The following is a 22643-nucleotide window of genomic DNA, read 5'->3' on the forward strand; positions in this document are numbered from 1 at the left end:
TTAGATTCCTAAAATGTCCAAAGCATTGCCAAACTGTTAGCTTTTGTAAAAATTATATTTAGAGATTCTTACCAGCCACGTGTTGTGAGGACTGCTGGTTGCTTTGTCCTGGACTGTCTGCAAAGTGCTCAAATAGTGAAAAAGCACTGGGCACCTTCTCTAAAGGGAGGGTGGTATCCATTGCAGAAAGTAACCTATTAGGAAGAAAACACATCTAAATAATTTGGGTTACTGCATAGTTTTGCAAAGGCCAGACGCAAAGACTATATGACATATCTTCTGTAAATATTTCCCATGAACTTGAGGATGACGTGCATGGAGAATCTGTTTCCCTGCTTTTGAATTTTAGACCACACTGCAATTTTAGATAAGGAGCACAGTGAGAGACCACATGGTCTGTGTACACTTAACCCATAAGAACATGAAGATCTGAAGTTCACAGAAAGAGTCCCAAGAGCACGGGGGTTTGGGTTGCTAATGCAGTGCCTTTAAATGTTACCTTGGAGCTAACTTCAGCAGCTGACTCCAAAGATGTAACATAAAGCAGCTGCTTGTGGCAAGCCAAAAAGACATGACAGGGAAGATAGATTCCACTTAACTAGCCTGTATTTGCTGAGTTCATTATAGAAAAAAACACCAACATATTTTTAATTCTGTGACAGAAGCAGCTTCAAGAAAATGATTTCTTTTTAATTCAATTGAATTTTATCTTTCTCCCCTTCATTTTTTTCTAATCACTGAAGTAGTAGTTAATTATGCATAATTTTAACAAAGCACAATAAATATAAAATATACTTTCTTTAGAAAAGCATGCATTGTTAAATAGACTTGTTCTTAACCTTTTTTAGGTAGTCAGGTACTATCAAAATATAGTAATAGCCAGTCCATGCACAAAACAGAATTTTAAAGTTTATTGTGTAAGTAAACAAGTGGAGAGAAAACTAGGAAAATTGTTTTGTCTCATTTTACCTGCAATAAAGTAAATGCAGATAAGTGGCCAAAAAGTTTGACTTGCAAGAAGTGAGTCCAAATTTACAGTCCTAGTTCTGAAGATGATTGGAAACCCTGAAGGGGTGTTTGGCACATTGTTTTGAAACCACTCTCCTGTGGTTGTAATTTGACTGGACAGTGAAAACCTCGTGTCACTGTTATATTCCAGTCTGTGTCAGCACACATACCACTGCGATGGCAGAGGAAGTCCTGACAAGGGTATGTTTGATGTGCACTGCACAATGCCCAGGTCCCTTGGGAAAATCGGCAGGGGGGTGGGCAATGCAGTTTTGGGGACTTGCTTAGGAGAAGCCTGCAAGCCAACCACTCTGAATCTTTTTAGTTCACCCTGGAAAATTTATTTGGGGAATATGGGCTTACAGTTGAACACTTCTCTCATAAAGGATGGGACTCACCCAAATGACTCCCTTGAGAAAACCCCACATGGCAGAGAAATGTTTGTGATTATATGCATTTACTGGTATGTGCAGGTGGACCATGATGCAGCCGTGATGAGGCACCAGTCCTCTGACACACCCAGAATCAGGCACTGGTAGTGAAGAGGCATGGGAAAACATCAGCCCATAGTCCCCTGATAATGTTTTGAAATTTACTTAATCTCATTTTTTTTCTGGAATTATGTTCAGAAACATAGTCCAACAACACGTAAGTGATGCTTTGTATTATAACCTTTCAGAGACTAAGTGACACAAACCAGACTAGTGAAAAAAATGAATATACCAGTGATGTCTAACAGGCGGAAGCAGGGTTAAAATGGTTTTTAGTATATGTGTGTATAATAATAACTACGAGGAACATCTGTTTAGAAATGTCTGGGTAGAGATTTAAAATTGAGCTGATGTTTTAGCATGCTATTTGTATAACTGCTGTCTTACAGAACATGTGCAAAATACTTCAAAATCAGTCAGTTACAGCAACAAGGATAAAACCTCTTGTCTTAATTTCATTATTTGCAAGGTTTATAAAAGTACCTCTGAATATTAGAAGTGTGCTTTCAAAGCTTGAAAATACTAAATGAAGCATCCAGCATGCTAGGCCTAGTACTCACTACAGTGCGCTTAACCCATACTTCATGTACCTTTTATTCAACTCTTTAGATGACTAGAAGAAGAAAAAAAAAAGTATTAATAGTTTTCAAAACCCCCAAAATGTTGAAAAACTGATCATCTAACAGTCTTTCTACTTTCCTTGGACATAAAATACACATGGTTTTACTGACTTGATGCTGTTTGGAATGCTGTGCATTCACACTAGCAGAGGATTTATTTCCTTAGGAATATTTCGTTTCAAAGCTCTGACTCAGCAGGGTATTAGAGTATAAATCTGGTTTTAAGTTCCTGAGGGGTCAGTATTCAAAATCTAGGTTTAAAGACTGAAACATATTCAAGTACTCTCTTAAACCAAGACTTTTAGAGAAAAAAATCACTTGCACAGTAAGAATAGTTAAATTCTAATACTGGCTAAAATCTGCCTCATAACTTCTTATTACTAGAAGCTGGGTGAGATTTTTACTTTTGGAGTGAGAGTTTGGCCCATGCTCCATGAATCTTCAGCTAATGCTTCCTAGTATGTGGACAAAAAAGTTCTTCTCTTTTATCATTAACAGAAAGGAGAAGGGAATCCAATGATTTTCACACCCCAGAAAATAATTACAGATCACAAAACTTTTTTTTTTGCCAAAGCATTGATCCTGTACCTCACAAAGTTCAGGAAAATAATCCATTTTTTTTTGTCCATCCCAAAATAGCCAATCTACCACAATATTCACTTGATTACAAGACATAGTGTAGCTTGGAGTAGGGAAGAAAGCCAAATATTGTTCCATCATTTCTATAATTGATAGGGCATATATGGGCTGGGTACTTGCATTTGGAAAGCTGGTTTATTTTGCATCAACGATCAGTCTTTAGAGAGTAATTTGACCTTTTTATTTCTGGCATCCCAGGATAGTTTCTCTGCAACTTCTAAACTACATGTTCATTCTGTAACAGGAGATTATTATCCCAGAAAATCCATCCACTTCAAGACTGTTAATAGTTGTAGAGTATTTTTGCTTGTGTAAAGATATATATACTTGTGTAGAGAAGAAAGTAGTATGGCTCACTTATGGACAAGTCTTGCAGCACAAGAACAGTACTGGAGCACCCAGGACCTGCAAACACCCTCTGAATAAAGTTTAAGATTAATGACTGTAGACTGTATGAGCTAGGTAGGTCCAGTCCCGCAGATTCACTGGAGATGTCTTTCATATCCAGAAAGGACCATCAAATGCACGTCCCTAAGCCGACCCCACTGTTGTGGTTTCACCCCAGCCAGCATCCAACTACCACAAAGCTTCTCACTGCCTTTCAGCAGTAAATATTTATCACAGCCCCAGCAATTTAAGCGCGTAAATACTGTTTGTGTCTGTTTATTGTAAAATCCAAAAGCAACAAAAAAAAAAAAAAAAAAAAGCACCCTACAACCCAGAAACAATTCTACTTCAGACACTTTTCTTGTTTCAGAAATCACTTTGTTGTTTTTATCATACAAAATATGTATTTTATTTTTATACAGTAAAATACCTAAATCCTCTAATATTTCTCATTCCTCAGTGAACAATTAATTCTAGATAAATTATCCAACTGTCTTTTTACCTCCTCCTTATAAAACAAATGAGAACCATTTTAATAGCATATCACATTTTCATCCTATGCATCATCTCTGCATTTCTCTCTGAGAATTCCCACAACAAATGCAAATGATCCAGCAGTTTCAGAGAGGAATAGCTGAGCTAGCAGGATTATGCTAATTTAAAAAAAAAAAAAAAAAGTAAATAACTCATTGCCAGCCTAGATACAGAACTCCTTCCCTAACTAGCATTGTAAAAACTACAGCATGAAAGCCATTTTTACTTACATTTAGGAAAACAAATCCATCCACTTCATCTGCTTCTTTAACTGTTGTCTCCAAAGTTTCCTTTGCTGAATCAACAGTTTGCTGGAAATTAACCATCTGCTCATACAGGTACTCCATTTTCATCTTCTTCACTTCCTCGAAGTTCTCTGATTTCTCATCATACTGTGCTACCACTTTCTTAAGCATCTCTTCATTCTGCTTTTCCAGTAAGTCTGCACTTTTCTTACAATTTTCCTGCAAAATAAAAACAGATGTAAATTGTTCTGCAGAATAAAATTACAACATTAAACAAATACACAGAAATTCTGAATGACCCACATATGAGTCATCCACCAGATTCATTCTGGCATACTGACAATAAGATAATTTTATTTCTGCAAGCAAACTCCTCTGTGAGAAATATCACTAGAGAAACGCATTAAAAACAATGGCAAGTTTTTTTTTACTGTTCAAAATTAAACTTAGATATTTAAGCACTGAGACAGGACATCTGACTACAAAATAGCTAAAAATTCATACTTACAACTGAAATTAATACAGTTCTCAAGGCTTAAGAGCTTGGGTAATCAGAACTTAAGACATTGGGCAACTAATTTATATGCTTCACACAAGATTCTAAATAGAGACACATTATGAGCTTTTCATAGGCTTAAGCAAAATTAAGGGAACTTTTTCTTTCAGTGCTTGACAGTTACATATTTCACTTTGCACTGATGTGCAAGAAAAAGCAGTCTTTTTCTTCCACTAAAGTTAACACCTTCAAGTGGAAGAAGCCAATTTGAGGACTGGAGAAACAGCCCATTTTGGTGAAAGCAATGATGTTATAAAATAGGGCAAACATATCTTAGAAGTACAAGGAGAGAAAGTGTGGTAAAACACTGGACTTACCTCAACTGAGTTAAATCGCAATTCAATATCACTCACAAACTCCTCGATCTTTATTGACTTTTCTTCCAGTGCTATCAGCAATTCACTTAATTGATCCTGAAATTTAAAATCTAAACTTAAGCAGGTTATTTTACAAAGCTTTTGCACAGAACTTATTTTAGGTGAATATTTTCCTTTAGCCCTGAGTCACCATTGCAACAATTGATAAATAAGTTCAAGTATCACTTTGGCTACAAAGATAAGCACCAAAAAAGCAACTGGAACAGTCACAGAACCGTTTCCAAACCAAAAAAAGGGAGCTCAGTTAGACAAGATGCTGAATGTCTATACCAGTTTTTGAAAATTATGAATTTCAATGCAACTTTGCTGGCAGTGAAGGTACTTAGACTCTCATGAGGGTCCTTGAGACATTACAGGAACAAGTGCATTAAAAGGGATATAAGAAAGGTAATGATGAGGGTAATAAATTATGCACTATCATGGTTTTTTTTTTAAATTAGAATTTGAAAGATATTTCTCATAAACAAGAATATATCAAAATCACTGGTTGAATTAGATGTGGAAACAAAAGCAGTTCAAGTGACAACAGGCATCAGAGACAACTCAGAACTTTTTCTTAGTCCTTCTTGACCTTTTATGAAAGAAAGCTGTCCATCTGCTCAGGTGCAATTCATAATTTGTAAAAATGCTTACTTTTAATTCAATGGCATAAATCTAAAAAAAAAAATGTTAGTTTTCTTTTGTCACAGCTTCGTATTATGGCACAATGTTACAGCTAAATCTATAGAAAACAAGCTTTTCATTAATTTTAAATGTCACATTGGACAGTAAAATTGAAAGCTCACTTTATAAATATTTAGGGCTAATCACCAAAATTTGGAGACTAACTTCTGTTTGTCAAGATAACCTATAAAATCTGACAGACGCCATCTATAGCTCATTTCATTTACTGCGAAGCTATGATTTTATGGTTTTCATGCAACAAAAAATTCAGGCAAAAAACATGTTGCTAATTTAATGTTTTCTCAGTAATTATAAAGAGGTAACAAGAAACATAAAAATGCAGTTTCTTAGTAACCTAAGCCCTAAGGGTTAGAAATCACGTGAAGCTAATGCTGTGCTGTGGCCAGATTTAATATTGGCTTCGTATCCATGCTCCACAGCCAGGGAGTGATATTGTGGGATGTTTATTTGCAGCTTGCAACTGACTCGTTGTCATGCAGGTACATTTGAGGAATGGCTGGGGTCTGTGACTTTATTACTTACTAGTGTCTAATTGTCACTGCTAAGTCAAGTGTGAGCGGCCGTACATAAAAAGCAGCTCAGATATCATACCATGCTCAGATATCTGCATACCATGGAGACAGTTTTTATTTCATAGATACTCCAACTTAGCTTCTGGACTGCTCTCTGAAGCCTCTCCCCCTAGCTACACAAGAGGACTGGAGAAATTAACTTCCTTAGCTCTTAACTCTTAACCAAATTAATTCTTACCTTCATCTTGGCTGAAGCATCATCTAGTGTTGTGACTTCATGGTCTTTATGCTCTCCAAAAAGCTTGTCAATAGCAGATATTGGGCATTTGCAGTGGTAACAATATGTGTCTACTTGTGCTTTCTTCATTTCTCTGTGGGGGCTCTCAACCTGAGGAATGTTTGTTGTCGATTTTTCAGGATACATCACCACAAAACCTGAATCTTCAAGCTCAACAGGTGTTCCTTGTTCTGGCTCATTAATAAATTCGTAACTATCAACAACATGCTCAAAAGAGTCCCTGTCTTCAAATAATAGCTCCTCATGTGTAAACTGAGACGATATTTCGTCTTGCAAAAGTTCTTCTTGCGTAATCACATCATAGTCCATTGACTCAGAGAGATCTTCATAAATATCAGGGTGCTGCTCCTCTCTTTGAAAATCTGGTTTCTCTGTTTGCTGAATGGTAGGGACACAGGAAAGACGTTCCTGAGTATACTGATCACCTACACTATCATCAACAAATGGAATGTATTTTTCCATTTGAGCAACAGCTGCTGTATTGTGCTGTTCTTCCTCCTTTTCTTCCTGCTTATTACCAGCTTCCTGATATGCAGCTCCCTGATTATCCACTAGTTGACTATATGCTTGTTGACTTGAATGCTCTGGCAACTCCTCAGTTGTTTCTAGAGATAAATTTACTTCTTCTCTTTGTTCTGTGGTATCAGTTCTTGCACCCGAAAGGATTGTTCTGCTTCCAAAAGGAATGGCATGCATTGGTTTACAAATTGTTGCCTGAATGTCACTGTCAACCTGGATTTTGTCTCTCTCCACAACACCCCTTTCTGGAAGAACCTCAGTTTTGACATACTGAACATCACCATATCCCTCCTTCTGCTTGTTCTCTGAATTCCAAGTCAAAATTCCTCCACTAAAGGATTTATCCTCTGATGTCTGATCTTTTTGAGGCCCTATGGCCTTATTCGGAATTTCATCTTTAAGAATATATTTTTCAAAATATATTCCAGTTCCATCATCTGTGTCTGAATTCCTACTAGGGAAAGACGCATTAGAATTACCACTTTCCTCATCAGAGGGAGCCTCATCCTTTGTCTTTTCTCCTACTGCTTCTGCATAGAGGTCCTTGTATAAAAATGATAGAGCAGGTGGCTCCTCTAGAAGCTCTGGATTAATTGCAGCAACTGTGGTAGGGAACAAGAGAGATCGTTCTAGCACTCCTTCGTCTGAGTCAAAGAGTGGGGTCCCTGGTGACTTCCTTTCATCTTCTACATTTGTAATGCTTTTACTGCTAGAATCAACTGATTTCTGCAGAGGTAAAGGTTTTGAAACATCTGCATAGGACTGCATTTTGCTTTCTCCTTTCATGGTACCATAAAAGACTTCATCCAGATCCTCAAGTAAGGAAAACTCTTCCAAAGTATCTCCCTCAGTGCTTTCTTTAAAAGATTTGGCTTTTTCAATAGGTTCGTTGGGATCTTCTGTCACAGGAGACAATGAAATTGGTCTTTCAAAATGTGGCTTAATTGGGGATTTGTCGTCAATCAATGTATATTTTTCAAAATAATCCATATCAGCAGTACCATTATTAGGATCCAGCACTGCATAATTATTGTTCTCTGGCAAAAAGGGATTTTCTTGTTGTGTTTCTCCAGTTTCCTCAACATTATCTTTTTTGACCAATTCTGGTATATCATGGCTTGCAGTCTTTCCACACACTGAGCCTTCTGAAATTTCTGTGGTTCTTCCAGAAGCTGGGGTTCTGTGGCCATCCTCAGCTAATTTTCTTTTAAATGAAGGATTTGTTTCCAAGTATTCTAATTTATCTGGCATGTGTTTACTTTCTTCTTGATCAACAGAAGAAATATGTGTAGGAGCATGAATATTGAGTATTTCATAACCTTCTGAAATTATATTAAATAGATCTTTTTGTTCAGTAGTCTCTGGAGCACATTGACTGTCTTCTACAGCACTCACATGTTCCATTTCTTTCTCTTTTCCTCTCAGGTAATGTTCAGGCACTTCAGACACTTTGCCTACCTCCAGATGTTGCATTACTTCCATTTTTGCAGGTTTTACAGTACTAGTTTCATACTCCACAGTGTTATCTGGACTTTGATTATCTCCTACCCAAGGTGGTAAATCATACCTTTGTGTTCCAGGACCAGTGTCTGAGCTCTTCCTGTGAGCAAATTCATTTGACACTGATTCAGAAACTCTAAATGTATGCCCCCTTTTCTCTACAGTCCCATCAACTGTAAGTTCTGTGCAACTTCCAGCTGGGAATTCACTTGGAGAAAACTGAATTCCTTGCCTGTCTACATCTGCAGCCCTTATTGGACTAATTGAGCAAGCTTTCACCTCTTCTACCAGCCAGCTAGCTAGCCCAACAGATGAAATATCTAGGTTCTGCTTTTCATCAGAACTAGAGCCAGCAGACTTAATCTCTGCTGAAGAAAGACTGTCCTGTCCACAAGAATAATGCTGATTTTTGTGTGTCACAGTTTCAAAAAGATCTGATGAAATAGCTTCCAAATGCTCCAAGGTTGTGTGCTTCTGTTCTTCAAAACATAGTTGCATTTCACGTTTCCGCTCTCCTTCAGTATAAACACCTGAAACTATGTTAGATTGCTTTCTAAGCATGCCTGCTACATCAAAAACAGGTGATGGAATATTTTGTTTCTTTTCATCATCAGTAAAAGCCACAGATACTGACCTTACAGGTTCTGACTTTCCAGGTAACATATGAAAAGGTACAAATGACTCTGACTCTGCTTGCTGGTCTGCTACAGCAGTCACCTCTGACTCTGTGGTCATTGACCTTGGCACTGTCTGCACATCAGGTTGCATTTCTTGCTCATCTTGCTCAGTAGTGAATTTAGGGGAACTTCTTAGCTGCTCTGGTGACAAATATTTTCTGTTGAGCAAACAAGATTCTGGCTTGTCTTGATCTTGTGTGTGCACTGGAGATAGACTCTCTAATTGCACTGTCTTTGAGCTTGCTGTTTCAGCCAAACTGAGCTGAATTTTTTGCAATTGTTTTTCATCATGGGGTGGAATTGCATGTTTACATTCTGATTGTACAGGCTGGGTAATAAGTGGCTGCATGCTTTGCTTCTCTTGTTCAGCAAGGGACCATGTGGGAACCAAATATTCAGAGTCTGGTTTTGAATAAGGTAGAATTTCTTGCTGACATGTTTCATCAGCTGAATAAAATGAGACTGAAGGTCCAGAATCCAAATTTGAAGGTACAGTCAGGTAATCCTGACTTTCTAAAGTTTCTACTTTATCTGTAGAATATGATAAATTTGATTGTTCAGATTCTAATTGTGTAGCTGTGTGAAAGTAATGTGGAGTCAGTTCTCTCTCTGCTTCAGGTAAAATTTCATGTTCAGCCTCTGACTTTGCAGCCACAGGCAACTGTAGAAGACTTTTTAAATTCTCTGCTTCTTTTCTTGGAAAAAAGGACCTTAACTCAGATTGGGCAGTTTCTGAGTGCTCTGCTTTACAGCAGGAGTAAGATAAATCTAAACGTTTGGGTGACAGGTCTCCAGTTACAGGTGAGGACTTGTGGCTTCCTTCTCGGTTTGTTTCAGAAACAGCATGTGAAGCACCCAAAGGTACAGACACTCTTTTTTCAGTAAGAGATGAGTATGGTTGAATTTTTTCTCTCTCTGCTTCCTCAGTGGAAAATGGTAAATCTTGTTGTTCAGTTTCCAGCTGAGCAGTTAGAGATGAAGTAGCCCCAGTGCCTCGCTTCTCAGAATGTCCTGCCCTTAGCAGGGCCATTTCACGCTTTTCTGCTTTGTCAGTACAACTTAATGAATCTGACAGTTTGAGCTCTGGTTGTGAAGTTCCTTGCTCCCCCATCCTGACAAAGGTATATGATACAGCAGGTGTTTCTGGTTGATCTGTTTCAACATCAGAGTACTGCAAATTAATATGTGGAAGTTCAGGTTGGGCCCCATCTCTCTGCTTTATTTCACTCCCAAATGGTATCTCTGGATGCTCCAGCTGGGCAGTCTGTGGTTGCTCTGACTCACTGTAGGAATACCATGAATCTGGTGGCTTCATTCCACGAGTCTCTGCTTTGTCAAGAGAGCATGGCAAATCTTGATGTTTTGATTTCAGTTGTTCTGGTTGCAACTGCTCTGATTCTCTGGTGTAATGTGAAAAATCAGAAGGCATGAACCCTGCTTGTGAAGAGTCCTGTGTTTCTGTTTTATCAGAGGAATAGAAGTCTGGAAATTCCCTTTCCAGTGGGGACGTATTTGGTTGCTCTTCTGGGCCATGAGGACTTGAAAACATTGGTTGTTCCAATTTTAGTTGTACTGTTTCCTCTGGATGTAATGTATAGCTTTGCCTCTCCTGCTTGACCTCCAGCTGTGCACTTTGTTTTTCTTCACTAACAGACAAGGGCAAATCTGTGTGCAGTACTTTGCCCATGGCATCCGAGACATCTGAATGTTCAGACACTGATAAGCCAGCCTGAGATGTTTTTACAAAAGAATACAACAAACTCTGTTCTTTCAACTCTGGCTGTGTTGTTTCATGAGGTTCTGCTGTGCCAACAGAGAAGGACAAATCTGCATATTCTGATTTTGCTTGGGAATTTTTCAGTCCTTCTTTTTTCTTCGTAGAGCACTGAAACTCAAGGTGTTCTACCTGCATTCCTGCATCTTCCAATTGCTCTTCTTTACTTAGAGATGATGAAAAATCACCTATTTGTTCCTGCTCTGGTTGAATCTTCTCTTGCTGTACTGTGCCAGTGGAATGTAATAAATCTGGATACTTCGAATCTTCTTCAGCAATTTGAGTTTGCTGTGTTCCACCAATTGAACATGATAAATTCATTATTTCTCCCTCTGGCAGTATGATTTCATGGTCTTCTAATCTGCCAGCAGATAAATCTGAGTGGTTTGATTTTGTATTTAAAGTTTCTTGTTCTGCCTCACTAACAGAATAAGATAACTCTGAATGTCTCAATTCTGTCTGTGCTTTCTTGTCTTGTGCAGCTTTTTTGTAAGAATGCAAGAAGTGTGGCTTCTCCTCTTGAGCAGTTCGTCTTTGCTCTGTTTTGCCAGGCCAAGATGATAGAACTGGTTTTCCTGACACCAATTGTGTAGTTTCTTGAGGTTTTGCTTTAGCAAAGGAATACAATAAATCAGGATTATTTGGCTCTGGTTTTGCCATTTCTCTTTGCTGCTCTTTTCCATCATGAGATGATGAATCCAGAGTTCCCTGTTTCTCTTTGGCAGCTTGTGGATGCTCTGCTCTGCTGGTGGACTGTCCCTCATTGGGGCATTCCACAGCTGTGTGTTCCACCCCTTCTTGTCCCACTGCAGCAGCTGGGGGTGCCAAGTCTGCGTGGCCCAGCTGCGCAGGTGGAAGTTGCTCCGTTTTGTCATGACTGTACAACACACCTGGCTCTTCCAGCCCCAGCTGGATTGTTTCTCGCACTTCATCAACGGAACACGGTAGAGTAGAGTGTTCGGGTTTCGGCTGTGCTGTTTGCACCTCCCCTACTTTGAAAACAGAGTAAAGCAAGTCAGGCTGCCCCTGCCCTGGTTCTGCCATTTTTGCTTCTGCTGAACCTGCAGAAGGGGACAAATGTGAAATTGCCACTTCTGGCTGAACCGTTTTGTGTTCTGCTTTTCCAAAGCGGTAAGTTTGCTCAATTTCTTGTCGTCCTTTTCGTTGCACCTCTGTGTTATCCAGAGGAGATATCACATCAGTGTGCTCTGTCTCTGGTGGCATTATTTCATCATCTGGCCTATCAATGGAAAGTGATAAATCTGGTTGTTCCAAGCCCTCCTGGCCATGTTTGAAATGCTCCATTTTACCAGGAGAATGAGATAACTTTTCTTGTTCTAACTGCTGCTTTGTTGCTTGCTGTTGTTCTTCTCTGCCAACAGAAAGTTTTCTCTGTTTCTGATCCAATGGTGCTTCTTCTTGCTGTTTTGTCTCATCAGTGGAATGTGACAAATCAGGACTCTTCACTTCCCACGGTGCAATTTCTGGATGTTTCCACTCTATTTGTGCAGTTGCTGGGAAAGCTCTTTTTTTGGCCACTTTAGGCAATTCTTGATGTTTAGAATCAAACTTCTGAGTTGTTCGTTCTTTGCCTGAATATTTTGAATCCAATTGTGAAGTTTCTTGCTGATTTCTTTGGATATCAGAACACAGCAGATTTGGGTACTGAGATTCTACTTCCATACTTGCATCTTGTGCTGCTTTGCCCAGGGTTCCTGGTGAATGCATATGTTCTGATTGTTGCTGTATTTCTCCCATGGAATATGAGAGCTCTGAATGTCCTGGGTCTTGCTCTACAGTGCTGCCTGGTTTCGGCTCACCACTGTCATCTGAAAAATCTGGACGTTCAGTTTCTTGTTGCTTTGAATGAAGTGGTAAGGTTGGATTTTTCAATTTTTGTTCTTGTTCAGTTTCATAAAAGGAATATGACAAATCTAGGCATTCTGAACTCATTTCCATTTCCAGTGGAGCTTCTTTTCCACTGGAAGGTGGCAAAAACATTTGCTCCAACTCTGGATGTACTATTTCTTGTTGCTCTGCTTTTCCAGTAAAACAGGAAAGAAATGGTTGTTCTGATTTTTGTTGCATTGTTTCCTCCTGTGTTTCTATACTTACATAAGATGTTTTTTCTGGATATGCTGGCTCTGTTTGCATTTCTTTTTGCATTTGTTTACTGAAAGAATATGGCAAAGATGGATGCACTAAGCCTGGTTGAGCCATTTCTTGCTGTGCCAAATTAATTTGGTCTACGACCTGTGTCATCTCTTTACCCAAGCTTTCTGACAAATCTGAATACTCTGTTTCCATTGGCACAGGTTTTTGTTCATCCGTTTCCTGTTGCTTCAGCTCTCTTTGTACTGTATCTTCTTCTTCCATTCTGCCAGTGGAACGTGATACACCTGGCTTTGACACATTCAGTGGTGGTGTTTCTTGTTGAGTGCTAGCAGTGGAAAAGGAGGGAAAAGACTGTTCCTGCTCCATTTGTGTCATTTCCCAGGGCTTTGCTTTGTCAGTCAAATGTGACCCCAGAGAGCCGGACTCTACTCCTTTTTGCATTACTTCTCCAGTGATAAATGAGAAATCCCTGTTTTCCAAAACTAGTTCTACATTTTCATGTTGTTCTGCTTCACTAATGAAACACGTTGGCTCTGGACCTTCTAAGTTTCTTTTTACAGCTTCCTGTGCTGTTTCTCCCTGGGAATAAGAGGAATCTGTTTGCTCCAGCTTTGTTTGTAATACTTGATGCTGTTCTGTTTTGCCAGGAGAGTACATTGTCTCTGTCTGTTCTGCCCTCAGTTGTGAGGTTTTATGTTGCTGTTCTTTGCCAGTAGTATATGACCAAATTGGATGCTCTGGCTGAAATTGAGTAGTTTCTCCTTGCACTCCCTTGTCACTGGAATCCAGCTTACCTCCATGTTGTGAATCCTGCTGCACAGGCTGTGGCTGTTCTCCTTTGTCACTAAAATATGCGTCAAGAGAATTTTCTGGATCTGCTTGCAACAATTCTTTCTGCTTTGTTTTATTCATGGGACATGCTAAATCTGAAAGTGCTGTTTCCAGATACTCAGTTTGCTCTTTCTCAGCTCTTCCAGTGGAATCAATTTTGTCTGCATGTACCAACTGGAGTCCTGTAGTGTTTTCTTTCTCCACTTCCTTCCTCAAACATGATAAATCTGAAGGTAACAGTGCAAGCTCTTCTTTTTCTTCATGTTCTCTCTCTTTGGGGAAATAAGATTCTGGCTGTTGCAGTTCAAAATTATCAGATGTTTGTTTTTCTGTTTCTTGCCTGGAAATTAAAAATTCCTGATGTTCCATTTCCAGCTGTATACTTTCTGATTCCTCCACTACTTTCTCAGTAGCAGCGGAGTCTGGATGACCCATGTCAAGCTGTGCACTCTCCAATTTCTCCATTTTTTCCCTGGACAAAGAAGAGTCTGGATGATTCCCCTCCAGCTGTGCACTCTCTGATTCCTCCATTTCTTCTATGAAATATGATAAATCTGGACACTCTGTCTCCAGCTGTGCACTTGCTGGTTTCTCAATTTCTTCCCTGGAAAAAGAAAAGTCTGGATGCTCCATGTCCAGCTGTGCACTCTCTGATTTTTTTATTTCTTCCTTGGAAAAAAAATCTTGATGTTCTCTCTCCAGTTGTGAACTCTTTGATTTCTTTGTTTCTTTTGTGGAAAAAAGCAGTTCTGGATATTCTGTCTCCAGTACCGCACTCTCTGATTCCTCTGTTTCTTCCCTGGAATATGAGAAATCTGGATGATCTGTCTCCAGCTGTGCACTTGCTGGTTCCTCCATTTCTTCCCTGGAAAAAGAAAAGTCTGGATGCTCCATCTCCAGCTGTGCACCCTCCAACTCCTCTATTTCTTCCTTGGAAGAAGAGAAGTCCAGATGCTCTGTCTCCATCTGTGTTGTCTCTGATTCCCCAATTTCTTTGCTGGAATATGAGAAGTCTAGGTGTTCCATCTCCATTTGTGCACTTTCTGCTTGTTTGGTTTTTTCAATGGAAAAATCAGACTGATCCAAATCTACTGCTTTATCTATAGCTGAAGTTTTCTGAGTTTCTTCTGTTCCTGTATCAATAGGATATGAAATGCCAAAATATTTAGAATCTATATTTTGTAGAATTGGTGGATTTATTGCTTGCTCATCTGTTTCCTGAAGGTAGGAGGAAAAGCCTTGTTCTGACTTTGTTTGGTTCTCCAGATGAATATTTTGAGTTTCTGAGAGAGGGGTCTCTTGACCCTCTTTTGTTTCAGCAGAATGTGTTAGACCTGAAGTCTCAGATTCTGACAGTGCAGTTGTTGATAAGGGACACTTGGTCTCTTGCTTCTCCATTTCACCTCCAGAATGTGGTAAAAGCACATTTTCAGACTCAGATTGTGCAGTTTCTGACGGCTGAGGAATAGTATCTTCCTGTCTTGTTTCAGTTAGAGCAGAATATTTGGATTTAGCTGATGGAGCACTAGCCAAGTAAGACTTCTGCGCTTCCCTCTCAGGGTGTTCTGACACGGATGCCATAGGCAAAATATGCTGAGTATTTCTATATGCAGAATTGGGCTGAAATTCCTGCTTTTTTGCTTCATCCAGATGACCTGATGGTGTCAGCACAAACTGGTCTGTATTTTCAGCTGAAGGAATCTGCATCTGCTTCTCATCAGACTCTAACAATGTGGAGGTTGTTGGCTCTGTTACTGATGTTTTGGCCACAGGTGAATGACTTAGCTGCTTCCTGGCTTCTTTAGGAGGGCAGGACTCCAGGGAATGACCTGATACCTGATTTGGAGTCTCCAGAAGAGGTTGTCTGTCTTTTCTTTCCTCATGTTGAATATTTTCAGATGAAACATTGTTTTTCTTAGTAAGCTGTTTTTCAAGTGTTGGTGAAGAAAAGCTTTGATTTGTGTGTTCTGTGAGTTGTTCTCTTTGCTTCCTTCTTCTCTCTGATGGTGTTTGAAGAATTCTACTTCTTGCTCCCTGAAAAGATTTTGGACGTGTTGCTTCTAAGTGTGAACTGAACTTCTGCAATCTTTCTTTTACTGACATTTCAAGGAACTGTTCAGAGTCTCCTGAAACTGAGCTACTTCTCCGTATTCTGGTTTTCTCTGATGTTTCAGGGGGTGGACCAGTCCCTCCAAAAATTGAGTTAAACAGCTGGATTCTAGCTTGTACTGGTCCTCCAAGGATTGGACCAACTTTTCTCAGTCTGCTCTCCCTAAATATTGATCTTATTGGAGCACGTTTTACTGGCTCTTCTGTGATGTTCTCTTGATCCTCTTTGTTATCCAACATTTCTTCATCCGTGTCTTGTGCTTCCACCTGCTCAATGTTCAACACAGAGGCCTGCACATCTCCTAGAACAGTTCTTGGTTCTTGCCTCTGCATTACAGATGAGTCACGTTTTTTATTGCTCTGACCTCCCTTCAGGCTTGTAGCCACTGGCACCTTATTTGAAGATTTTCGTGTCCTTTTCCGAACAATCTTACCTTCATCCATAATAAAGATAACTTTTCCTGGAGGAGAACCTACTGGTGAACTTTCCATACTGTAAAGATCAGAAGTTGTACTAGTTTCTGAGGTCCAGGGAGTAGAACATCTGCTCGAGCTTGTTTCCCAGGTTATTCCACTATCTTCACTTTGACATGTTACCATAGAAAAGGAGGGGTTAGTCATGATGTACTGAAGCTTGGGTTTCACATCTTCGCTTTGGATAAGATCTTTTAAACTACATTAAAAAAAGAACACAATGGAAAAAAAAAATAAAAGCTGTAAAAACTCACAAGAAATTAAATTATTGCTGTATTGTAAAACCTGATTTTTTTCATTACAGCAAAAATACTTTTCAAAGTTGTAAAACTATTGCACAAGCATAAATTTTGAAGTACAAGCATAAAAAAGGTCCAATTTCATCTGACAAATATATTTTAGATGAATTTGTGTAAAACTGCATGTTGCAGGGTTAGTTCAGTGAAGGGGAGGTGTTTAAATGCTTTTGACAAAGCAAGAAAAACAGTCTTTGATCTGACCTTGTTTTGCCAGTGTGAGATTGAGCTGATTCTGGGGCTGGTCTCCAGAAAGTATTTATTTCACAGTATAAATTAAACCTTGTATTAAATGCTTAGGAGATACTGTCAGTGTTTTAATAGCTCCACACTTGCTTTGCGCAAGCGTGAATGATTACACAATGCTCAAAGGAGTAGGCAGTCTATCCACTGGTTTGATTCTGTCTTTTCATATGTTTCATCTCCTAAGCACTCTCAGTATTTAACAAAGTAATTTAGAATACATTCAACAATAAAAAATTACTGTACTCTCCCCAGATGAAATAGTAACATTTCATAAAGCTAGCTTTAAACCTTATGATGTATAATCAATACACTATCTTATGCTGCAATCAAATTTTTCAGTTAAAAGAAAAAGCTGGAGAAATGTTTTTCAAGGAAGCTTTAGAAAGGAAATTGGTCTTCAAAATAAGAGTGTAAAGACTAGCAAAAGCAATCAGAAGACATAATGTAGCAGGGGAGGGGGAGTATTTTTAGTTACAACATATACTCCCCAAAAAACCATAGAAAATGTAAGCAAAACACTCAACCCCAAATTTTCTGGAGTAGACAGTAGTTCATTTATGGACATCACATTTGTAGCCGACAGAAAAAAAAAGACAAAGCATCTGCTGGACAAGGCATAGTCTTTAGTAGAGCAGAAGTGGTGAAGTCTCTGTTGTTCCAATGGAAGAACGCACACCTATGCCCATAAAACACCCAGCTTCCACTGAACAGAGGGAAGGCTCACTTTCCAGTTGATTAGGATAAAGTAATCAAGCTACAGTGCTACCTAGCTAACTCAAGCTACCTAGCTCCTGACCATGGGGTCAGAGAAGGAGAACTGACATGTGGCTGTGACTCAGCACCACACAGGTACCAGAGATTCCTGCAGGCTACAGAGACAAAGAGACACACCCAGAGAGCAATCGACTTTGCTCCAGAGGGTGCTGAGTACTAGGTAGAAGGCAAAGGTCTTTGAAGGAGGAGAAGAAGAAATCCTGTGGAGAACCATAACTGCTCCATCAAACAAACTCTCTGAACTGTAAGGTTTTTGTAAAGGTCACTCAGCAAAACTGCTCAGTGCCTAATGGAAACAGAAAGGTAATCCTGCTATTAGCAATGCTAACCTTACCTTTCATAAATTTGCTTTCCAGAGCATGAAACAAGAAGGACTACCCTGGGCTGGCCCATGCTCAGGTCTGTGCAAACTGAGGCACAGACTGTCTCTTCTCTGATTTCCTTGGTGCAAACTGAAGACTGAAGACTTAGAGTGGTCTGACCAGCCAGAGGTGGGACAACACAATACCAAACTCTGGTCATGAGGCTGGCCTGGAAACAGTGACTAGCAGGACACGTTAGACTGAAGCCTACAGTTCAAAGCAAGTCTGACAGTGCAATATTAAATACTCACATTATAACCAATCCCCACCCCTCCTCCCCCAAGCCCAGCCCTTGAACAGATAAAAACCCAGGACGTGGAGCCGATTCTCTGCCTTGATGTAGTACTCTCTATCAAGGCTAGCTCCATAAGCAAAAACTCACAGGTTGGAGGAAGAGGCGCAGCAAACACATCTATACTTATTTTTCTGCTAGCTTTTCCTTTGCCATTTCCATGGCTTGGCATTAAATTGACTGGGGGATAGCAAAATAAAATAAATTTAAAAAAAAATAAAAATGAATAGCAATAGTACTAAGAAAGCTTAAAAAGATGACAAATCTTTTTTTTCCCCAGATATTTCGACATCTAAATCACACTCATATTTTTAAACTTATTTTTCTGCAGTACCTGGTACTATTAAATAAAACTTCATGCAGAACAGAGTAGGACACCCACTTTAGCTGATATTAGTGAATACAAATGGGTTGCCCTGGACCTGCCTATGCAAAAAGCTTGAATTATTCACATCATTATCTCATTTTCATGGTCACAAACCGGTCACAGTTCATATTTCTCTACAGTGTGATGAGACAGTGCTTTATACTTTAAAGATCAGAATGAAAGATACATAACTCATGCGTTTCCTCAACACATTCCAAATGCTGAACAATTCGTATGTTGCACAGTATTAGTTAAAAGACCCTTCTCTCTAGTAAGAGGAAGTGTTTGCAGTTGCAAAAAGATGTTTGCAATGTTTCAGCTCCACAGATGCAGATATGAAGCCACTGATATCCAGGGACAAAAGCCAGCGCTGTCTTTTCCCATGTACATATTTGACACCCAATCCTGTTGACACATATGTTATCAGTTTGTTATTTCACTGCTAGGACATCAACTTAAACTTTTTACAAGTCTTGGAGACAATGACAACCAGTTTTGTGCTTCCTGCCAAAATAGCTCAAAATCAGATTTATCTTACGTCCTCCCTCTTTTTCTCACATTCTGTGTCCACTGAGATTTCAGGTTTCTAGTCCAGCCTCTCAGTCTTGGGACATGTTCCCTCATGTACCATTCCAGGGAAGACTTTTCACCTCCCCAGATGCTGAGCAGTTGTGTTTAGACACATGCTGAGTGGGGTGCGCACATCCTTGCACACCACAACTATCGCAAAGAGATGTAGCCAGCCCACAATCTTTCTAAAATCCTCCATAGCCTCTCTTTATCATCTTCACATCAGACCTTGCTATTACTGGTATCATCAAAACTGGTTGCTGTTTGCTGCATAGCACCTCATAAGCTGAAAACAATGAAGATAAAATGACCAAGATGTCAGCTTAGGGCTGCACTGACAAGATATCTCGTTCTCTGAAGTCTCCTACTTAAGGAACAATGCAGGGGTCATGGAAACTTGTAGTGGCCAGTTTGCCTTCCCAGGAGAAAGGAACTACTTATTTTGCTGTGCTTTTGTTTTTATTCTGAATATTCCTGTAGTATCAGTCTTCACCATGCTGTCCTTTTTCCCCTACAGAAACCAGTATGCTCAGCAAGGTCTCTGCCTATTGCTCTGAGGGTTATAGCTCATCCATCCCCTTCTTCTAGGGCTAGGAGAATTAGGAGCTATAAAAAAGTCACCATTTAAAACCTAGTCTTTAACTTGATAACCTATTGTTGATTTCCTTCAGTGTAAATGATGCCTCTTCTGGCAACAGAGTAGCTCATGCATTGTCCAAATTCAGATAAATAATTATCCTAAAAAAAAAAAAAAGACAGCTGCTTGTCCAGCTACAAAGCTGATTTTTATTATGAGTAGCAGGGAGACAGGAGCTGAGCCTGTCTCACATATTTTGTTCCATCCCCAACACTTAGAATGTCTGGGAAGGGACACAACTTTCTGCAGTGCTGATCACTTTTCCAGACACCAGGTCGTGGCATGTCCTAGGGCATTACCAGTTGCAGGATCAGATGGTGCTTGAGAAACTGCAGCACCTCTGTGTCCCAAAGGTCTGCCCTGCTCCTGCAGTTTGAATTCTCCACCATACGTGCTGTGGAGGCAGCACAGGAATCAAACGCTTGAGTCTGGATGGGAGGCTTCTTTCACACCGTAATTTAATCACTCTGTTGAGACTCAGTGGGGAACTTCTTGAAGTCCAAGTGTTATTTTAGATCCCAACCTTTATTAAGATTAATATTATCCAAAACACTGAAGAGAAAGAAAACATGGAGTGCCCAGTTGGAGGAGCCAGCAGGGGCACAGGGTGTGTGGTGGGGTCACTGGCTGTACCCTTCTCACCTGCTATGCCCCCACCTCAGCATTTTGCCCCATTTGGATCCTCGCAGTAACCTCTTGCTCAAGCCTCTGCCCCGACATTCTTGACATGGCCTGCACAGCTCTGCTTCCCAGCACCCTCACCTTCCCTGCCCACGTGCCTGCTGCATGTGGCAGAAAAGCAGCCCTGCTGGCCCCTTCCACCCAGGGCCAAGGCAGGCACTGCCTCATCAAGGAAACTAAAATCTCACACCCTTTCCCCACATCTTTCTCTGCTTTGAACAGGGTATGGTAAACCTTTTCTTGGGAAGACAAATCCCTAGCACCCCCCTTCCCACCCCTTCTTTCCCACATCCCATTTACAGTCATTCCACTCGTTTGCTCTCCTAGATGCTGCAGCAATCCCCATGTGGCAGGCAGGCAAACCCCTTCTCCATTGTGCCTTCTCTTCTACCCATTTTCACCAATCATTCCAAACTAAACCTAGCTCTAAAGCTTACACACCTCTGATCTTGTGGAAGGACTGCTTCACTTAAAACAAAACAAACAAAAAACCCAGAACCAACAAAAAAACAACCAACCAACCACCAACAAAATAAACAAAACAAAACAAAGAAAGAAATAAAAAACAATTCCAGAACTCTGGGATTTCTCTCCATCTACTGGTTATAGGTCACCACTAAATGAGCAGATAAAATGAACCCCATACCTATTCCAGGCAAATGAGCTATTTGGAAACACTAAATTGGCTGTAGAGCCATTTTTATGTAAACCCTGTGCACAGATTCATCCAGAGACCAGAGGCCTTCACACTGCAAAAGGAAATCAGCTGGGAATAGTCTGAGAGACAGAACTGTGCCAGAACAGCTCACCCACCGTGTAGTTGTTAGAGACACAGACACTCCAACAGGTATGTAAACCAGTTAAACAGTAAACAATTTTCATAGACTTAAATCTCACCATTACCAACACAAAAATGAAAACCTATTAACTTCATACTCATGCTTGCCTTAAAGCAATACACACTTTCAAAATATTTTCCCTGTTAAGATGATTAACTAGATACACAGAGATAGAAACAGAAGTCATCTGCCAGGATTCATCTATCTCAGATAATAAAATAACCAAAGGCAAGAAAATATTGCAAGAACCCTGTGCAGATCAGTGAGTTGTTTATGCTGACAAGGATATGAAGCCCTTATCCCATCTTTTTAGTAGGTTGTGATGCTGCATGTTACTCTCATAACTTGTATAAAAATCTGTGCCAGGAAACCAAATTATTTAAACATTACATTAAAAAGGATAATAAAGATGTGAAACCCAAACTCTTCCGCCTTTTATGTGCATGCATCATAATTTTGGGACAAGTCATAAGTTCTGCTGCAGCTTCTGGGATTTTATTTGCTGCAGCTGCTGCACAGTGTGGAAGTGCAGCTGTTTAGTCAGGGCTCAGGGGCTGGTGTCCCAGAGGAACACCAGGGCTCTTCTGCTTCTTTCACATGGGTGCTTCCTGACCTTGTGCCAGCCATCTTGCTGCATGACTCATATAAAATGGGTATAAGGCTATTTAACAAGTTGGAAAGGTGGAAATAGGACCAGTAGGGACTTTCCTGCTGACTGCGACATTGCACAACAGGTGCTCTTCAGATGCACACAGAGGAGGAAGGCAGAAACAAGAGAGAGCTTGGTGTTGTCAAAAATAAACTGATGACAGCAGAGCCCAGAATGGTCTGTCTTCAGCCAAGTTTGCATATTAGTTACACCTCCTCTAAGCTATGTCTTCATAGCGCATGCACACAAAAAAAGCCGTTCTGCAATGGGGGCTTGAAAACCTGTTTGTCAACAAATAATTAGTGTTCAGCCTAAGTATGTCATAGGGGCTCGACCTGGCTGTTCTTGCCAGGAACTCTCCCAGGCACTGAGCACAAGAGGAGGCCTGAAGCTCAACAGCCCTGCTGATATTTGTGACAACACCCAAGCATATAAAAAGTCCGTTTGATTTAACTTCTCTAAGCTATTGCTGAGCAGTTGGTGCAGTTACCACATCTGTGCCTCAAAATTTTACATCTTCTTGAACTTAGTTAAACTAATCAAATAGATTGAAATATGTTCAATTACCACATAGCAAAGC

General features: G+C 40.0%; 1 protein-coding gene across 1 annotated transcript in view; it reads right to left on the reverse strand.

Annotated features, from left to right (window-relative positions):
* Nucleotides 1-22643, reverse strand: part of CMYA5 (cardiomyopathy associated 5) — a 45559-nt gene that overhangs the window by 20962 nt on the left and 1954 nt on the right. The window contains exons 2-6 of the mRNA XM_027882490.1: nt 6292-16549; nt 4798-4893; nt 3910-4143; nt 2090-2112; nt 73-194 (exon numbers count right to left, since the gene is read on the reverse strand). Of these exons, the coding sequence (XP_027738291.1) occupies nt 73-194; nt 2090-2112; nt 3910-4143; nt 4798-4893; nt 6292-16549 (10733 nt within the window). The remainder of the gene's footprint in view (nt 1-72; nt 195-2089; nt 2113-3909; nt 4144-4797; nt 4894-6291; nt 16550-22643) is intronic.

The sequence above is a fragment of the Empidonax traillii genome, unplaced genomic scaffold, assembly GCF_003031625.1.
Source record: "Empidonax traillii isolate 1590-97213 ecotype Southwest subspecies unplaced genomic scaffold, ASM303162v1 scaffold8:size5222938, whole genome shotgun sequence".
In the NCBI taxonomy this organism is placed as follows: Eukaryota; Metazoa; Chordata; class Aves; order Passeriformes; family Tyrannidae; genus Empidonax; species Empidonax traillii.